At 49.0% G+C, this 19,578-nt stretch overlaps 1 protein-coding gene and 1 long non-coding RNA gene across 9 annotated transcripts in view; one reads left to right on the forward strand and one right to left on the reverse strand.

The window, feature by feature from the left end:
* Positions 1–19,578, reverse strand: part of LOC125983983 (uncharacterized) — a 279,094-nt gene that overhangs the window by 124,622 nt on the left and 134,894 nt on the right. For both annotated transcript variants that reach the window (XR_007486834.2, XR_011086200.1), the window contains exon 5: positions 19,332–19,408. This is a non-coding gene — a long non-coding RNA (uncharacterized lncRNA). The remainder of the gene's footprint in view (positions 1–19,331; positions 19,409–19,578) is intronic.
* Positions 774–19,578, forward strand: part of pcdh7b (protocadherin 7b) — a 70,978-nt gene continuing 52,173 nt past the window's right edge. For all 7 annotated transcript variants that reach the window (XM_049745101.1, XM_049745110.2, XM_049745115.2 and 4 more), the window contains exon 1: positions 774–4,534. In XM_049745101.1, the coding sequence (XP_049601058.1) occupies positions 1,463–4,534 (3,072 nt within the window). In that variant the 5' untranslated portion in view covers positions 774–1,462. The remainder of the gene's footprint in view (positions 4,535–19,578) is intronic.

Here is a 19,578-nt window from a genome sequence, read left to right on the forward strand (position 1 = left end):
ATCCCGTCAACCTCGGGCTTTTTCTCGTCTTCAAACTAGGAGGCTTTTCCAAATGTCTTTAGGCTGAGGCCATTTTCAAACTTTGGCCAGACAAATCAAGAGCTGCCTCATCAAGGGAAAATATTTAGAAGAAAAAAAAAAACAACTCACAGGCTTATTATATGTTTTGAAATATTGGGCGTAACGGAGCTGAAACGTGTGACAACACTAGCTGGGACATGAATTGTTCCAAAATTAACAACAATGGAGTTATAAGAAATATAAAAATAACACCAAGTCGTCTCAAGCCCTTATGATGCTGTTCAAGCCCCTCGTGCCATTTTACGATCGGACGATAGAGGGCGCAAGTTAGTAAGGAACAAACACTGCTGGAATCCAGGCACAATCCTGTTTGCTCTGCATCTCCTGTCCTCACATCAGTTTTGCGCACAACGGGAATTTCAACTCACTTCAAGTCGCTACAGTGCCGCAAGTGGAGCGTCACCCTGAACACCCCCCCCCCTGCCCCGACCCCCTCCTTTTTGTGTGTTTTTACGTCTGGTGCCTGTCCCGTCACTCAACAACGTCATAATTAAAAAGCCTCCACTTGAAGAAAAAAAAAAAATTAAATGCATTCAAGTATGTTCCGCTGCCCAGTGTAACAAAATCTCAACCCCCGAACCAGAACGCCTGGCCCAAGCGCGCGCCTGCTTATGTTACTGGAGAGGAGGGGGTGAGTTAGTGAGCGAGGTAGAGAGAGAGAGCGAGAGCGAGCGAGCGAGAAAGAGAGAATATCATTTGCGCGTCTCTCTCCGGGTGCTGCAGAGAGAGGCTGCAGCCGACACACGTCTGCAGGCAAGTGGACAGGTCGCTGCATCCGCTAAGGAATCCAATAAAAAAACAAAAATTACCCCACAACGGATTTACATCTATTTTGCCGCTTTTTTTTTTTGTACCGCTCCAGTCGTTTTTCTTTTTTTATGCGCGTGGAGCTGCGTCGCGCCAGGAAACACAACTAAGTGACTTGCAGGATGAGAGCAGCCTGAGCAAGGTGGTTGATTTTTTTTTTGTCGCCCGTCCGTCCGTCCCCCCTCCTTTTGCCTCCTTCCACACTTTTCACTGACTCGCGTGGACATACCGCGGCGCAGAGGAATACTGAGAGGAGCGATCCCGCGCAGAAGAACGTGAGTGACAATGCGAACAGCTTGCACTTACTGCTGGCGCTTTTTACGCGCGTGAAAATTCAGTGGTGCATCGAGGTTTTTTTTTTTCCCCTTTCCTACAAGCACAGCTGAGGCGTCATTTAAATTCATAAAGACGGACAGCGAGAGAGAGAGAGAGAGAGAGGGGAAACTTGCTGCCTTCCACTGCAGCAGGAGTGATGTAGAAGAAGTCGTTGGATTCCAACATCCAGTCGACTACAGTGATTTTTTTTTTTTTTTTTTTTGGTGGTCATTTTGTCGGACACTTTGACAAGGGAGCAATGAGGACTACTGGCGCAGTGGACTATTTATACTACTGCATGCTCATCCTGCAGTTTGTGCACCAGCCCGCCGCCAAGCAGGTGTTCCGCTACCGCCTGGCAGAGGAGGGACCGCCGGACGTGCGGGTGGGCAACGTGGCCGCCGACCTGGGCATCGTGGCGGGCTCCGGCGAGGTGACGTTCACGCTGGAGTCCGGCTCGGATTTTTTCAAGATCGACAACATCACGGGCGAGCTGGCCACCAACGAGAGACGCATCGACCGGGAGAAATTACAGCAGTGCCAGATGATTTTCGACGAGAACGAGTGCTTCATCGATTTCGAGGTGTCCGTCATCGGACCGGCCCAGAGCTGGGTCGACCTCTTTGAGGGAAAGGTCATCATCTCGGACATCAACGACAACACTCCTTCTTTCCCCTCGCCGGTGCTGATGCTGTCCGTGGAGGAGAACAGACCCATCGGAACCCTTTACCTGCTGCCCACGGCCACCGACCGGGATTTCGGCAGGAACGGGATCGAGAGGTACGAGCTCATTCAGGACGCCGGCGAGAGCTCCAGGCGCGCCTCGGGAGACCCGTACTCGGGGAAGAGGCGATTCGACGAGGGCGCCGGCAGGGGCGGCGGTGTTTTTGAGCTGCAAGTCGCCGACACCACTGACGGCGAGAAGCAGCCCCAGCTCATCATCAAAGGGGCGCTGGATCGGGAGCAGAGGGACTCCTACGAGCTGACGCTGCGGGTGAGGGACGGGGGCGATCCCCCGCGTTCCTCCCAGGCCATCCTGAGAGTGATGATCACCGACGTGAACGACAACAACCCCCGCTTCGAGAAGAGCGTGTACGAGGCCGACTTGCTGGAGAACAGCTCCCCCGGCGCCGCCATTCTGCAGCTCAAGGCGGCCGACGCCGACGTGGGGGTCAACGGTCAAATCGAGTACGTGTTCGGGGCGGCCACCGAGTCCGTGCGGAGGCTGCTGAGGTTGGACGAGAGCACCGGGTGGCTGAGCGTGCTGCACCGCATCGACCGCGAAGAGGTGAGCCAGCTGAGGTTCACGGTGACGGCCCGCGACCGAGGCCAGCCGCCCAAAATGGACAAGGCCACCGTGGTGCTGAACATCAAGGACGAGAACGACAACGTTCCCGCCATCGAGATCCGCAAGATCGGACGCATTTACCTCAAGGACGGCGTGGCCAACGTGGCCGAGGACGTGGTGGTGGACACGCCCATCGCCCTGGTGCAGGTGTCGGACCGCGACCAGGGCGAGAACGGCATCGTGACCTGCACGGTGGTGGGCGATGTGCCCTTCCAGCTCAAGCCGGCCAGCGAGATGGAAGGCGAGCAAAACAAAAAGAAATACTTCCTCCACACCTCGGCGCTGCTGGACTACGAGGCCGTGCAGGAGTACAACGTGGTCATTGTGGCGGTGGACTCGGGCAGCCCCAGCCTGGCGAGTAACAACTCGCTGGTGGTCAAGGTGGCCGACACCAATGACAACGCCCCCGTCTTCGGCCTGAACGTGGTGGAGGTGTCGTTTTCGGAAAACAACGGCCCCGGCGAGCGGGTGACCACGGTGAGCGCCAGTGACGCCGACAGCGGCAAGAATGCCGAAATCAGCTATTCCCTGGACCCGTCCGTCAACGGGGTTTTCTCCGTCGACGCAGACAGCGGCGACATCCGGGTCAACGCCATCTTGGACCGGGAGCAAAGCGAGCGCTACGAATTCAAAGTGATAGCGAGGGACAAGGGCGTCAACACCTTGCAAGGCTCGGCCACCGTGGTCGTCCTGGTGGCGGACAAAAATGACAACGAGCCCAAGTTCATGCAGGACGTGTTTACCTTCTACGTCAAGGAGAACCTCGAGCCGAACAGCCCGGTCGGCATGGTTACGGTCATCGATGCGGATAAAGGGCAGAACGCCGAAATGAGCCTGTACGTCGAGGAGGAGGAGGAGATCTTTTCCATCGAGAACGATACGGGGACCATTTTCTCCACACTGTCGTTCGACAGGGAGCAGAAGACCACGTACACGTTCCGCGTGAAGGCGGTGGACGGGGGCGACCCGCCCCGCTCGGCCACCGCCACCGTCTCCCTGTTCGTCATGGACGATAACGACAATGTGCCCGGCGTCACCTTCCCAATCAACAGCTCCTACACCCTCCTCCCGCCTTCCAGCAACATCCGAACGGTGGTGAGGACGGTCATCGCCACCGACAGCGACACGGGCATCAACGCCGACCTCAACTACAGCATCGTGGGCGGGAACCCCTTCGATCTCTTTGAGATCGACGGCGGCACCGGCGTGATTTCGCTGGTGGCGAAGCTGGAGCGGAAGCACTACGGACTGCACCGCTTGGTGGTCCGGGTCAACGACAGCGGGCAGCCCTCCCAGAGCAGCACGGCGCTGGTCCACGTCTACGTCAACGAGACGCTTTTCAACTCCACCGTGGTGGAGGCGCAGGTGGCCAGGAGCTTGAGCACCTCCCTCAACACCAACATCGCCGGCGACCCCAACTACGACCTGAGCAAACAACGCCTGAGCATCGTCATCGGCGTGGTCTCGGGAATCGTGACGGTCATCCTCATCATCCTGGTGGTGGTCACGGCCCGCTACTGCCGCCCCAAGAACAAGAACGGCTACGAGGCCGGCAAGAAGGACCACGAGGACTTCTTCACGCCGCAGCCGCACGACAAGTCCAAGAAACCCAAGAAAGACAAGCGCAAGCAGAAGTCCAAGCAGCCGCTCTACAGCAGCATCGTCACGGTGGAAGCCTCCAAACCCAACGGCCAGCGCTACGACGGCGTCAACGAGAAGCTGTCGGACAGCCCCGGCATGGGCCGCTACCGCTCGGTCAACGGAGGCCCGGGTAGCCCGGATCTGGCCCGCCACTACAAATCCAGCTCGCCGCTGCCCACCGTCCAGCTGCACCCTCAGTCGCCCACCGCCGGCAAAAAGCACCAGGCGGTTCAGGACCTGCCCCCGGCCAATACCTTCGTCGGCACCGGAGATAACATTTCGCTGGGATCGGACCACTGCTCCGACTACAGCAGTCAGACCATCAACAAGTACAACAAACAGGTGAGGACACGCGTCTGCGTGTTCCGCTCGCTCTTCAACGTATTCCGTTTCCTCCTCTCGCTGTTTTGTGCGGCGTAATGCCTTCTGACAGGGCGAGTCTCAGTAGTCGTGTTGCCTTTAGCGTGCTAATGTGTGTCAAGTTAGCGGTATTGATCTGTTTTGGTTTGGAGTGCCATTCACATGCAATATTGAAAGGGGCCGTAATGGTTACGATGAGCTCATTCCTTGTGACCACTCGGGGCCCCGGCTTGAACTTTTTTTTTCGCTCGCCGCTAATGTGTCGGGAGGACTGCAGACAGCTCGCGTAAGCCTTTGGTTAGGGGTTAATTCATCCCAGAGGGTGGGGGGGCGGGGCGAGGGGGGGTGTCGACTCGCCGCTTCTGACAAGGCGGCCTTTTCTTCTCGTAGAAAGCGGAGGCAGGTAGAAGAGCAAACATTTGTTACCGTCCAATAAGAGGCAGAATCTGGTCATCGGGTCACGTTAACGTTCCGGCGCGTCTTCTGTTCCGCCCAGATTCCATTTGTACGTTTTCCTTTCCATCACCGTCCATACTGTGTCTTACTTTATCTCTTTCCCGAACCTCTTTTCTCGTCTCGTCTGCCCTCCGGCGAGGCTTAACTTCCTTCTGTTTGCTTCCTCGCAAAAAAAAAAAAAAAAAAAAAAAAAAAAAATCTTTTGGACCAGCATGAAAACAAGGAGGTACGACAAGAGAAAAAGAGTCGGGTGATTTGCTGAGGTGCTTCGTTGAGCTTGATTAGGCAGAGAAATGAATTATTGATCCTTTTCTGCTGCTTTTACTTGACATCGAGTATATCTTTTTTTCAGCCCTGTGCGGGGTATCTCTAATGCTGTGCGTGTGTATAAAAAGTGTGTGTGTGTATATATATATATATATATATATATATATATATATATATATATATATAAATATTTTATATATATTCTATTGATTTTTTTCCCTCATGTATTTATATTTCTATATATGCATCTATCTCCCCCTTCACCAGTAATTGTCATCTCAACACTCCCGGCGTGTCTATTTGGCCAGCTACTTCCCGGAGGATGTCGAGCGCTGTTGCTTTTGGATGTCTCTTGCATAATTAAAAGGGCACTCTATCCTCCGCATTGTATTGCGTGTCACTGTGCTCCACTTATATAATTATTTACCGCCTCGCTCGCTCGCTCGCTCTCTCTCGCTCTCTTTGCATTTGTCGCCACAGCGTCCCTAATAGCCGCCGCCCGTACGATGGCAGGTTATCTTTGTATTTTTACATTTCAGGTGAATTATTTAAAGCGGTCATGACTATTTGAAGTATTTACCGTGTATAGATCCATTTTGCAGTTGATGGCTTTCCCCCCCCCACACCGGCTTGTCATTGGGAAGAGATAGAAAGAGGCGCAAGAAAGACGCCCCTGTTAGAAGGTAGAGAGAAAGGCCCCTACTGTTCCGACAAAGGCCCTCGGGGAGGGAGAAGGGGGGGAGGAGGGGGTGGGGGGGGGGGGGGGGGGGTATAATACCAACCATTCACTGTAACCTCTTGGTATGGGGTTTCTTTTCTCTGTCCCCCTGGTCCTGCTGATCTTCTCCATAATTGTAGAGGCAACCTGGCCAAGTGGGTAACCAGGCAACCGTGCGGGTTTATCATCTCTTTTTAGCCTCCTCATTCCAAAGCAAGCCATCCGGACATTTCCCGCCACTCCGGATGATAAAATATTAACACAGCGTCTTCACACTTAGCCGCCTCCTCGTCTTCATTGTGTGTACCTTGCCGGACTTTTAACTTTACTATTCTTGGCGGAGCTTCTTTTTTTTTTTTTTTCTTCGTTGTGAAAACAATGCAGGGCGAGCCGAAATGCGGCGAGGGTTTTAAATCACTTAAGCGTCAAATTATCAAAGGTCATCGGATTCGCTTTTATCGTCGCACCTCGCGAGGATCTCTTAATCCTCAGCAGTTTGTAATAGGCACGCACACACACACAGAGACACACACACACACGGACACACATACACAGGATTTCTCGCCTCAGGGCCAACGCGATGAGCCCGACTGGACTTTTAACCTTGCGGTCGGTCACTTTCCCAACACTCGGGCCTTCCATCCCTGCTGCGACATAAGCTCAACCATCTGAATTGCATTTGTAGCCATGTAAACATTTGCAGGAGGCCAAGATGGAAATGTGCGCCTTTGCCTGCGGTGGTCTACCAAACATGGCCCATTTTGGATTTGCAAAGTCTCACTTTGAGGCACTTTCTCGACAATGGCTGTTAAAAAAAAAAAGTGTAAACTGATTTCTCGTCTGCCATCTAGTGGAATGGTGTTTAATTGCACCAAAAAACAAATGGATGTTTTCCTCCTGAATGAATTAATTCCATGAGTTTGAATGTTGGTGGTATAAACTGTCAGAACAAGGCAAAAAATCTTTGTAAAAATGCCGGTCACTCAGCTAACGGAAAGGCGAAGCTAATGACCACAAGCCACAACTGAGCTAACAGCAAGACCGCGTGTCGTCGTTATTTTGCTTGAACTGTATCCAGAGCCACTTGACAGCATACTGTGCATCTGTCTATAAAAAAAAGAAAAAAATTAAATAAAAACAAATAAAATACAATGAGAGCGAGAGAGGGAATGGCACTCTCACAGAGATTTTGAGAAAGCGCTGGATAAAACCTTGACTTGGTTCCCATCCGATCGGTGGATGTGGAGACATTCCAGAGAGGCTCAAGTTGTTGCAAAAGAAAAACAATTAGTGACTTAAGATTCCCAGGCTGGCTCACAGGCTCAGCTGGGGCAGTCAGTCACTCATCAAGTCCAATTAGTTGCTAAACAAGAGATTCCACAGGAGCTCTCGAGTTTCATTCACCTCGCTGGCGTCGTGTCGGGTCGGCTTAGTTCCGCCAACCGCTGGGCGGCAAAGCAAAAGAGGAGACAAGAAGTTTTGTTTGGATTGGCCCATTTTTTGTCATCCTTGGCCCGCTGAAGCCAAATGGATCTATCAGCGATCAATTCAATCAATGCTTGATACTGCGGTGCAGAACATCCAGATGACTAAACAAATGAAGTTCCAAAGTCATGTTACGAAAAATGCCTCTGCGTTTGGTTTGGAAAAATTGTAGCTGTTGGCTGCGGACCTTGAGCTTGACGGCTGGAGCCAAACGGGCCATTTTTTGTTTTTCTCGTGATGAAAAACAAAGCGTTGTCTTTCCTTTCAGCCTATGATAAATGCGCCGGCGAGCTCGAGATTCCTCTCAGAACGACGACGCCAAAAAATTCCACTCGTGATTGAAGGAGCCGCTCGCTCTCTCGACACCTGTCAAGATAAGAACGATACCGAGAGAAGAGTTTTGAAACGGGAAGCCACTTCGGAGCGTGGGGGATGCCACCTCGGCGCCGACGCTCCTTTCAATTTGTCGCCATCAAACGCGGAATTTGATTTCACGTCGCCGTCCATCCTCCGGATGGCACGCTTTGTTTATCCGCGGCCATTGTTAGCCGGGAATTTGTACGGCAAATTGACTTTTACAAGGCTCTCGGGGTTTTTACCATGCGCTTACGCCCATCCAGGCCGTTTCCCGGCGCTGTCGTCCCGTATCGACTTCAGGAGTTCAAGCCGGCTGGATGGGAACATCACTTAAGCTGCGGCGCGTCTCCGACTCGGGGGAATTGTTGCCTGTCGACCCGGCGCGTTGCAACACGGATCAGACGTCGGGCTTGTTTGTGTGACTAATGGGCACCGCTGCGAATTTGTGTGTACCTCATCAAAATTGCAAAAAAAAAAAAAAAAAAAATGTCTGGCCGACTCGGGCCTGATTGTAGTCTGACTATTTTGTACAAAAAGGCCTCGGGCGGTTAGCTGTCTGAAAATGTCGCTCTTCTGGATTCTGTCAGTCGCTTGAGCTAACGTGGGAGGAGAGGTGAAGACGACGTCGTTGTTCGCTTTTGGGGAAGGACGCTAGCGAGTTGGGTCGCGATTGGGCAAACTTTTGGCTTTCACAAATCAAACGCCGCCGTATGTTAGCAAAGTGACTTTGAACAGGAGAAAAACGTAATGCTGTGGGTATTTAAAAAAAAAAAAAAAAAGGCTGAGGAAAAAAAAAGAACTGCAACCTTCACCCTGGGTTCAGGTTCACATTGATTTCCTTACAACTGTGACAGCACCTGTTCCTACGCAATCGCAGCCCCCGCCCGACTTTGACCTTCCTCCTTTGTAATGCAACAGATCTAAAATATTAACAAGTCCTGAAATCCAGCGACTTTATGAGACACATTCATGTCTGGCTGGAGATAAATAATACATTTGCAAGCTTTACATTTGCAGCGCCGCCTTTCATGAACACACTCCGCATATTAGCTAAGCGGCAGAAAACCAACAGCCATGACAAGACCACTTGACCGCTTGTATCACCCCCCCCTGCCTTTGGTGCCCCACCCCCCAAATGAAATTACATTTGTATGAAGCAGGAGGCGCCATCCATCAAAGCCTGGAGGCGGGCCCGAGCAGAAATAGCGTTGTACAGTACAGTATCGTGCGAGGGAACGGCGCCGTGCCGTGCCACCGCTCCATCATCCGTCCCGCGACACGCCTGAGAGCCTTTTAATATCCTGCATGAATATGAGCAGGCAGGCGAGCGTGCGTCAGGTGTCTGCCCGAGAAACGCCGTTGGTCAGGTCTGAATGAGTATCTGGCCCTGACGGACGCACAAGTAGGTAGTTGGAGGCGGGGCTTAAGTCTGCCAGAAGTAGCATAGGCCATTTTGTTGTTGCTTCAAAATATGCCTCATAAGTGCTAATTTGCGCTAGGACAAAACCAAGAAGAAAAGGCTCGAATTGCTTTTGGCTGGTTTGTGTCCAATAAATGAGATCCAAGTTTTGAAGCGAAAGTGGGCACAAAAAGTTGTGGAAAGGCTCAAAAAGGTCACGTGTATTCTTTTTGGCAAGCGGAAGCTTCTCTAATTCTGCCTCTCGTCAGACAAATGGATCGAAGGACTCCAGACGTGAAGTTTGGCTCCAGGCGTGGGATTTGCGGCATCTTGCCCACTAGTTTGGGATTTAGCTTTGATATCACCTTTTACTCTTTGCGCCATCTCAAGAGAGTCGCGCTCGCTCTCCCCGGCAACAAAGTCCTTAGCAACAAGCGGTAAATCAACCCGACCGCCGGGATGGAGCACGGCGGCCATTTTGGATGGGAAGAAAAGACAATTGTTGGTGGGCGGGTGGGCCTGTTCTAATCCCGGCAGAAATATTGCTCTTTGACACGCTTCATTTAGCCTCAATTGGTCGTGTGCAACACTCGGTTGTAAATGAGTCTGGGTGCGGCGGTGGGAACCGCCTTGTTTGTGGAAATCCAGACTGTTGTCGCGGTCGGGGTTGACGACGCCGTCCGTCAAATTAGCCCGCCTGGTGCGGGTCGCCGATGATAAGAATGACTCGAGCAGATTTGACCTTTTTGTGCCAGGTACCATTAAAAATGGATGGATGGATGGATGGATGGATGGGTGGATGGATGGATGGATGGATGGATGGAAATAAATAAACAGACATATATGTAGATGTAAAGAAATGGACAAACAAATAAATTTAATTAATTAAATTCATTACATAAATTAAATAGATCAAATAAATAAAACAATAATAAAAACTAAACAAGCAATAGCAGTAGCAAGAGGCGTCGCCCTTCTGCTTTTGGGGGCAACTTTGACAGACGGCTAAGCGGCAGCCCGGGTGACATTTCACTGTGTATATTGGAGCTCCCCGGTCGCTCGCTCGGTCAGACGTTTGCCGTCATCGGGATCCCGCGGCAAATGTTTGAGCAGCTCCGATTACTTTGGCCCCGCCGAGCCGATCGGCGGCTGATTGTTTGATGTCGGCGCAAATGTGCTTAACACGCAAATCTGGCCGCCTCCCTCGGCTTCCGTTTTTTTTTTTTGGGGGGGCCTCAGATTTATGTCAGGGCGTGAGCGCATGTGTGCGCAGACTCCTTTGAATGAGCTTTTCTTAACTCCTCTCGTCGAGAATCGCGACATGACAATCGGAGCCCCCTTGTCGTTTATGTTTAAATCGTGAGCATTATCAGTGCCAACATGGTTTTGTTTGAAGAAGCGGGGTGGGGGTGGGATTTTGGCGATGGTCCTCAGTCGCATGCCCGTGTTTGCCCAGGAATCCTTAGTGGGCGATCCATTGTTACTATGGCAATCTAGCGCGACCCACCCACCGTTTACTTCTCCCATGGCAGTATGCCTGGATTTTCTTTTGGGAGGGGGGGGTGAAGCAATTTAACAGCTCCCATCAATGCCCAAAGCATCGCTCAGAGACGCACCCGCCCCCCCCCTCAGCACACTCTAACAAGTTGGCCTTGGCTTGGATGAGTCGCAGGAACACGGCGTTCCGCTCAAATCTTGTTATAAAGCCACCTGGGGAAGCGGGAACATTTCAAACGCCAAAGTCCCTCGACACTAAATTGGCGACGCTCGTTCGGCCACAACGGGGGCTCATCTCGTCGCCGTGTCAAAGCTCCCGTCGCGACTCCTAATTCACTACCCTCCCTTCTTTTAGACTTCCGGCTCCCTGAGATCAAATTAGACAATGAAGGAACATCAATGGGCGTCTCCACGGGATCCAGTCGGGATCGTTCGCTGGCATCCTCTGTCTGTTATGACAGAGGCGGCCGGTTACCGCCACAGAGGAACTGATGTTTTCCTGAGGGCCTCTCGAACTATTTTTCCATCTCTGAAAAGTCCGAAGCACCCCGCTGAAAATATCTTCAACAGCCGCCGAGGCGTGGAAAGAGATAAGCGGCCAAAGACGTCTATACCAAATGAAAACAATGAGCGTGGAAAAGGGCGAACTTGAGCCGAGAGGTCGGAACGTAAACAAGAAGTCGGCCATTTTGTTTTGAAAGTGCCGTTTTTTTGGACAGGTACTAAATTCCATTAAAAGGAGGCTGGAAAGTCAGTTCAAAATCATCTTTCCAACTCAAGGTCTTCCTTCCAGCGTAGCTCGGCCACTCCTGAACATTTCTGAGCGCCGCCTTTGAACGCATCATATTGAGCTTGATATGATTAAACTTGCATCGCGCATTAAGATGGTGGGTCAAGGCTGACGGTTGATGCGATGCGCCGCAAGTGATTCTTACGCTTCAGAAAAAACGAACCGATTTGATCAATGTGAAGTTGAATTGAAAGGCGTCAAAGATTTTTTAAAAAAAAGGAAGAGCAGTAGCGGAAAGGAGAGACATTAAAAATCTGAAGCTGCAGCTAAAGATAGCCTGAAGCTTTTTTTGTGCTCGACTCGACATATTTACACACCACAATGCATGTCTTGGCCAATTAGCCGGGATAAATCTGCACTATTCGCAGGTGGGACCGGCGTCGGTCTTCCCCGAGCGAGATGATGAGGATATGAGGAAGCTAGCGGTGTGCGCGGAGGGGGGGTGTGTGGACCGACAACACACGACGCGCTAGAATCGCACGGCCATTTTTCACGGGGCCTTTTCAAAGAGTGCCGAGCCCCGAGGAGCGGCTGCCCGCTTGCCAATTTTTCAAACTTGTCACTCCCTTTTCGTGTCTTGGCGTGCGATGCCGCACAAAGGCGGGCCCTCCTCCCTCCTCCCTCTTCCCGCCGCCTTTCTTGTTGTCATTGTGCTGATGCAAGGTAAACACCGTGTCGCCCGCCCGCCCCCTCCCCTTTCCAGTCGCCACAATGCATCACTCGCACCTTTATGTAGCAGTCACGCCGAGGCGCGTTGTTTCCGGCGGCGCCCGTGCTTTTTTCGACAGCGCGTTTGAAGGATGCCCGGAAATACGACTCGTGTGAATAAAACGTCGACGGCTTTCGAAAAACCAAGGACGCCGAGCTTCTACGCTTCATCAGATTGAAGCCGACCTGCTTGCTAATCAGCCGCTCTCGGCTCCTTGCACCTTCTGGGTATGGAATTAAAATCTTTTAATAAATACCTTTTTGATGCGGTTCCTGGAAGTGATGACATCACACAAAGCCCCGCCCTGGGGAGCTTTCGTGACATATGCATTGACTAAAAAACACATTCCCCCGGACGCCTTCCCCCAAAGAAAACTGTCAAGGACACACCCTGCAGAGGTGTTGACTTAACTACTTGAAGGGCCTACAATGCAGACTGAGTCAAATACTTTCACAGTCGACTGACACCTTGGCAAACAGCCTTCACGACAATGAATTCCAAGTAGGTTTTGTATTGACGGAGACGGCTCGTCACCTCCACCCGGAAGGTGACGATTGCATCAGGGCGTCAAGCCGTCGCAATTTTAACAACTTGAAAACTGAAATCCTCCCTAAATGTTCGGCAAAGTTGGGAACAAAGGGCTTCTAGCATCAGTTAGTTGAAAGGATGCGCAAAAAAGTCTCAAGAAATGAACAGGGAGTCGGCCATTTTGGTTTGAAGCACCCACTTGGGTGACAAACTACATTTTCCAATGAGCCCGAATAGGAAGCCTTTATCCTGGACAGAGGTCACCTTGTGACATTTAAAAAAATATATATATAGACTTAGACTTAGACTTAGACTAATATATATTATATATATACTAATATATATTGTTTCTGGAGAAGAGCACAGTAGTGCGTTGATAGCAAACTGTGGAGTGAGAATTAAAATCAAATTGTGCAGTAAATACGTCAATTCTATCCTGCATGGAAAGATTTGAAACTCGTGAGCACATCTTCCCTTCCTATCTCAAGCAGCTGCCTGATTTAATTAGTTTGAGGTGAGGAGCGTCGAGATGAGGGTCACGCTTGCCATTCCGGCCCAAATGGAGATACGTCCCGGGAGACGACGACGCTTGTTGCTAATTTAGGGCTGCTCTTAGCTAGCGTTAGCTCAAATCAGCTAATAGCAGACGCAGAGTTGGACAATTTATCAATATTTTCAAGCTGTCCTCATTCGTAATATCATCGTCCCTCTGTCCCCGTCCTGGCCACGGACAAAGGCTTCCTTCCGTCTGTCCGTCCATCAATCTTCCGGAATAAATAACAGCTCATCCATTCTTGAGGCTACAATGACCAGCCGCGCTCCTCCCCATATTGAAGTTTTACAACGAGCATTCATACAGGGGAAGGCATCAGCTATGGATTTCCAGTAATGGCCGTTACTGACAACGCTCGCTGCTCCCATCAAGCCATAATGGATGTTGGGGGCGGGGAATCGATGTTGGATAAACAGCAGGCCTTCGTGTTTGAATGTTATTCAAACAAGCGCCAAGTCCAATCTCTGATGGGAGCGTTTAGATAGAGCACCTGGCTCTCCGGCGCAGCCTCGCTCTCCGGGCCCCGTCTAGACGGCTGTTCCCGGCATCGCCGGCCTTTTATCAGACATAAATGGGAGCTCTCGTATACCTAACGGCTTTCGATATACAGCCTCCGAGCTGGAGACGGTGCGACTTCATTCGCATCACGCCGCCGAGCACGCCTTTGCCTGTGGATGCAATGGACGACATTTTATCGGCCTTTTGAATCGGCAAAAAAAAAAAAACGCCTTCTGTCGTGTTGTTTTCGTTACATTTACAAGAGGATTGACAATAACTCGCAGCAGAAGCACCTCGGGAGCACCATCTGTCTGAGCTGGAGCAATCAAACTTTTTTTTCGTTTCGTTTTTACGTGACAGGCGGTGGGCAACCGGCAAAGTTGTGCCTGGTGGCACAAAGTCTCGTCGCCGACTGTGACCTTTGAGCACTTCACTCGGGTCTGTTTAAGATGAAAGAGGCGGCGCTTAAATGCCAACGACACCCATCGGAAACTCATCCAGCCGGTTTTGTGAAGGAATGAGCGAATTTGACGCTCGGAATCAAATTGCCAACGTGAGGAGCCTCGACAAAAGGGGGGGAAAACAAAAACACGCTCTTCTCGCTTTTTGATTGCTCTCAGTGATGGCTAATTACCGGGCTCGGTGTTAAAAAGAAGCACAAAAGGGAACAAAACGCGGTTGGGTGGGGGGCGGGGCTTGTTTGTCATGACAGATCTTTTGTGATGAACACGCACGCATTCGATCCAAAAGTTTTGGGATGGAGCTCGACAAAGACGTCTTTGTGTACTCGCGTGAAATGGACCTTATCCTCGTCTATGCTTGTTGATTGATGAGGCGACAATCTGAAAGGCATAAAAGCCACACACTATGAAATGTATTTGATTCCCTCTCGACAACCGAGCGTGAAATTTGGCTCCCGCAGACTGACTGGTGCCCGTGAGGCACACAGCCGTGCTTTCTCAACCTACACGCGACTCCCGATCTCAACTTGCAACGAGTACGAAGCACAGCTGCTCATGGAATCAATTTTCGATCCCTATTTTTTTTAAAGATTATAGACCTCGGTCGCACTTGAGATCTTGTCGTGGTGCCACTGCTCAACTCTCCCCGTCAACTAAATCAAGGTGACAGATATTTTGTCCATTAGCTCAGAAATAGCAAGCAAATTTTGTTACCCGACAGGCGACAAGTGTTGACAACTTGTCAGCGTGAGGAAGTGTTTCCTCTGAGGCCAGCGACACAAAAGCTTCACCTCCGCCGCGGTGCAATTTGGATCATTAGCGTAACGACGGACTGCCGTTTGCGGCCTGCGGGCAGGACGTGCTTGGTGTCAAATTGCCACACCACGATACGCCGCTGTTTATGCCGTCAATGTCGACGAAGGCAACATTTTCGACACTCGAGAGTGTCTTTATGTGAGCTTTTCCAACAAGGACAAAGCTCTCTGAGAAGCTACGCTACGGGTTGAATGGCAAAGAGGAAAAATGCACGAGGAGGTTTACGCATACCACAACTTTTATCTTCTCAAAACATTGGGTAAATGAAGTGAAGGATAAGTGCTTTACACATTTGAGATGAGTTGGCTCAATATCATATCGTATTGATGAGAGCGCCACCCGTTAGCGCGTCTACAAGTGTTGAAATAAATAACAGGCTACTTAAAATAACTGGCTGGCTAGCTAGCTAAGTGGCATGGCTAACATCAGAGCTTTTCTTCTCTGACGTTCTTTCGCAAGATCAAAGTCGTAATTATTGGAAAATACTTCTACATTTTCACGCTGACACATTCTATTTTTTTTTTTTTTTGTTTACTACCGTGGAGCTTGCTCAAACATTTCAAAAGAATACAACTACAACTGTTAAATAAATAAAGTACTGGCTTTTTAAAAAAAAAAAAAAAACTAGCTGGCAAACATCAGCTCTTTTCCTCTCTGACGTTATTTTGCAACGTGTATATGATTTTTTTTAATAAAAAGAATACTTTGATATTTTCACTGGACACATTCTATTTTTTGTTTACTCCTGTGGAGCTTGCGCAAATATTTCAAAAGAATACAACACTGGGAAATTGCAAAGAGTGGAATTTGTTTGAGTAGTCGCACAGTTGCCTCAATCATATTTGAAGTTATTTTAGCAAGCAACCTGGTCTTTTCGATATTAAGTGTGACTTGGGCAATGATGGAATTGTTGCCCGCCAACCCAAATAACAGAGTTGACTGCGTTTGCTAGCTTGAATGTGATGTGCTCAATTGATGACTTCACCGGAAAAGCCCAGCGAGCCGGCTCAAACGTTGGCATGAAAATTGGAATTTGGTTCCAAATGTTCCCATTCCACAGCTCACAGAAATAATCAAATAAATAAATTAAGCCCACAAAGCATTTCATGATGCCGGATGGTCTGCAGATTTTTTTTTTTTTTTTGCAAAAAGCTAAAATGGGCTAGCAACTAGTATATATCACCTTGTCTTTTTTTTTTTAAACCCAGACATCATTAAAATACCTCTGGCAAAACTCATGTAGGTTATTTCTCATTTTACACGTACCCCCACCCCTCCCCCTGACATCTTTTTGGCAACGCAATGTTACATCACCTGAGAAAAATCCAAATAAGGTTCTGCTTGTCCAGCACGTGTACTTCTCCTCTTGTTTGAAAAAAATGCGAGCACTTGAAAACACCGGCAAACAAAGCTGTGAGCGGGGGTGGGGGCATATTCATTTGATTTCATAAATTAAACATACATTTGGCTCGACATCTCGTACCTTTTTTTGTTGCACTTTCATTAGCTCGGCATAATGAGAAAACTCGTGTCCGGGGCTGGAACGAGGCGAGCTCATTTGAAAGCGCACCGCAGGGTTTGCAGGTGGCAGAAATGAAAGGCCGTGTTAGCATGTATTCCCAGATTTGATCATCTTTAGGCTCGCGTCGCCTATTTAATCAGCTGGACAAATTCTTTCGACGCAGTTTTTAAAGAAAAAATTAAAAAACTAAAACTTAAATGAAACATTGATTATTTTATACTGTATACTATTTAATGTGCTGGACAAATTCTTTCGACGCAGTTTAAAAAAATAATAAAAATTAATTAAAGAAAATGAATTCTTATTAAGATTGCATATTTTTGTTGTGTAGCTACTTCTAACTACTGACTTTACTCTTCATTTAGTTAGAGTTAACTTATTTAAATGCCTGCGGTAATATGGTGGGATTACAAGGGGGAAAAACGTCTTGCATGGTCGTTCCATGTGTAGGCCGCTAATTGCCGTCCGAACAACGCGCCCCTGTACCTGGCAAATCCATGAATCAGAGCCCAAATGGCACTTTCAACTTCATTAGCCAGGAGGTAGACAGATACATTAAGTCACGCCTGCATGTGGAAAATGTGCCCACATCAGCATTTTCATCCAGAGTGGGGCCCTTTTAATGAGGGGGGGGATTTTATACCACGCTGCATTATTCAATTAGGCGGCAGAGAAAAAAAGTCTGCTCCCGTGGCGGCTGCAGGATGAGAAAAGTCATCCAAGATGGGTGGAATTGACACAAACGCCGAGGAAGGTGGGTGGAGGAAGGGTATTGTCGAAAAAGGACAATGCAACGGAACGGCGCGTACGTTCGGCAGCGGGCGTCTTAATAATGCGCAGCCGCCTACGCACGGAGCCATCAACCTGCATATGAAAGCAGAAAGATAATATTTCTACTGGACCGGCACGGCACGCATTAGCGCTGATGACAGTTGTTGAATTGCAAATGTCCTCCATGTTCTTGCTTCAGCGCGTTATTAGAGCGACTATTTAGCATTTGCTTCATTTCCCCGAATCGGAAAGCCTCGCGCTCGAAAGGCAAAGGCCAACGCTTTTTTAGTAGACTCCACGATTAAAAAAAAAAAACGGTGCGGCGGCACCGCATTGCCAATCTACGCTACGGTCGGCGAGGTCACGAGACACGCTCGGAACTGATGGCGCTCGTTGAGCCGTTTCAGACCGGCGATTGGCGGGTACGGCTCAACTGCGACCCGACTAAAAACGACCGCTATAGGAAAAATGGCCGATTAATCTAAAATGCATAGCGAGCTCACAAAGTTGGCCCAAAGCGCAGTCGCCAGTTGGTGTTTATTCTTCCAGCTCCAGTGCAAGCCAAAGACAAACAATCACATGGAATCAAAAAGGCAAAACGACGGGTCGTCTTACGGGATCGGCATACAAATAGCATCCTTTTTGTACGTGGGAGAGTGACGCGAGCTGGGATTGCGCTCAAAGTCTTTGAAATCCTCGGAGGCGGCGGGCGGGGGCCGTCATGTGCCAAGTGGCAAATTGATCGTGACATGGCGGCATGGAGAAAGAAGAGGCCGGAGTGTACCGGCATGTCAGAGGCACAGAAGGAGGAAACTGTGCACGCTAACGGGCACGCTAACGCGCACGCTAACAAACGGGAAGACGCATTTTTGGGCTACATTTGATTGGAAAGCGGCAGATGGCTCAAGGGATGAAGTTTCATGTAAACACAAAAGAAACTTTACACATTACGTGTTTCAAACAGTAACTTTGTCCTTACGCCAATTTTAGCTAGCTTAATGCTAACAAGACACAATGCAAAACGCCACAGACAAAATCTCAAATTGATATGCAGTCAACATTTATAGATTGAATATTTGGACACACACACAGTTAAAATCACATACGTTCACTAATCAGTTATTTGAACAAATGAATTATTATATATTATTTATATTTATATTATATTTGTATGTCGCCGTTTTTCTATGGTGTAAAATCAAGTAAGCAGTAATTCAATGAGCTAAAAACAAAAATATCTGAACAAATCCGAGTAATATTGTCTTAATAATGTTAAAGCCAGGTGGCCCACCCCCAAAAAATGTTTTAAAATTTTTTATTTGCACGGGAAATGATGCCACTGGCCTGAGCGTGCATCATTTGACAGTTGGCTGTGGCTGCGCTCTTAATCACACTTTGAAAGCCTCCATTTTGCTCAATTGCTATTTTTGAGCTTAAACACTCGGGTCTTTAGAAGTCTAACGCATTAGGCTTGAAAACCTTGGAATATTAAAGTCTGCAACCATATCTGGGTGAATCCTCGCTTTGCCTTTTATTGCTTTTGAAAAAAAAAAAAAAAAATTCTGGTGGAGAGTGACCATCTGGATAAAGCCTGCAGGATTTAGTCATATATCCAAAATGGCAAAAAGAAAGTAAATCTGCCACTGAAGTATTAGGCAGGAGGTCAGACGAGCGAGTGAGCGGAGGGCTTAAGCCAAACAATCTGCCGCTCCCGAGCAAAACGGAGCTTTCAACCTGCTGGCGTTGGCCACTAAAATATTCATCATAAAATGTTTTATATGACAGGCTGTTTTGTTTTGCTTGAGTGAGAGCTCAAGCCTCGGCCAGATGACAGTGTGTTTTATGTCAACGCTTTTAATAGTTAATCAGACGGCCCGTCGCCGAGAAACGCTTGGCTTTTGTACCAAGCCACGCGGGACGCTACCGATGAAAACCGGAAACTTTGACCTTACCTGGTCGCTGGCAGTGGCTTTACTCATCCAACATGAATCGGCAAGAACCGGACTTTCAAATGATGCCGCTCCAAATCCTGCGTAGATTGGAAAACAAAAAGCGCTTTAGTTTATTGCGCAATTAATTAGAGGGTGATTAGTCAGGTTGATAACCCTAAACAAACAGAACATTGTATTATTTTAAGTTAAACTAAGTTCAGTAATTGCGTGCATATACTCGAAAAATATGAAGCAAGTAATTACAAAC

Source organism: Syngnathus scovelli, chromosome 1, assembly GCF_024217435.2.
Source record: "Syngnathus scovelli strain Florida chromosome 1, RoL_Ssco_1.2, whole genome shotgun sequence".
Taxonomy (NCBI): Eukaryota; Metazoa; Chordata; class Actinopteri; order Syngnathiformes; family Syngnathidae; genus Syngnathus; species Syngnathus scovelli.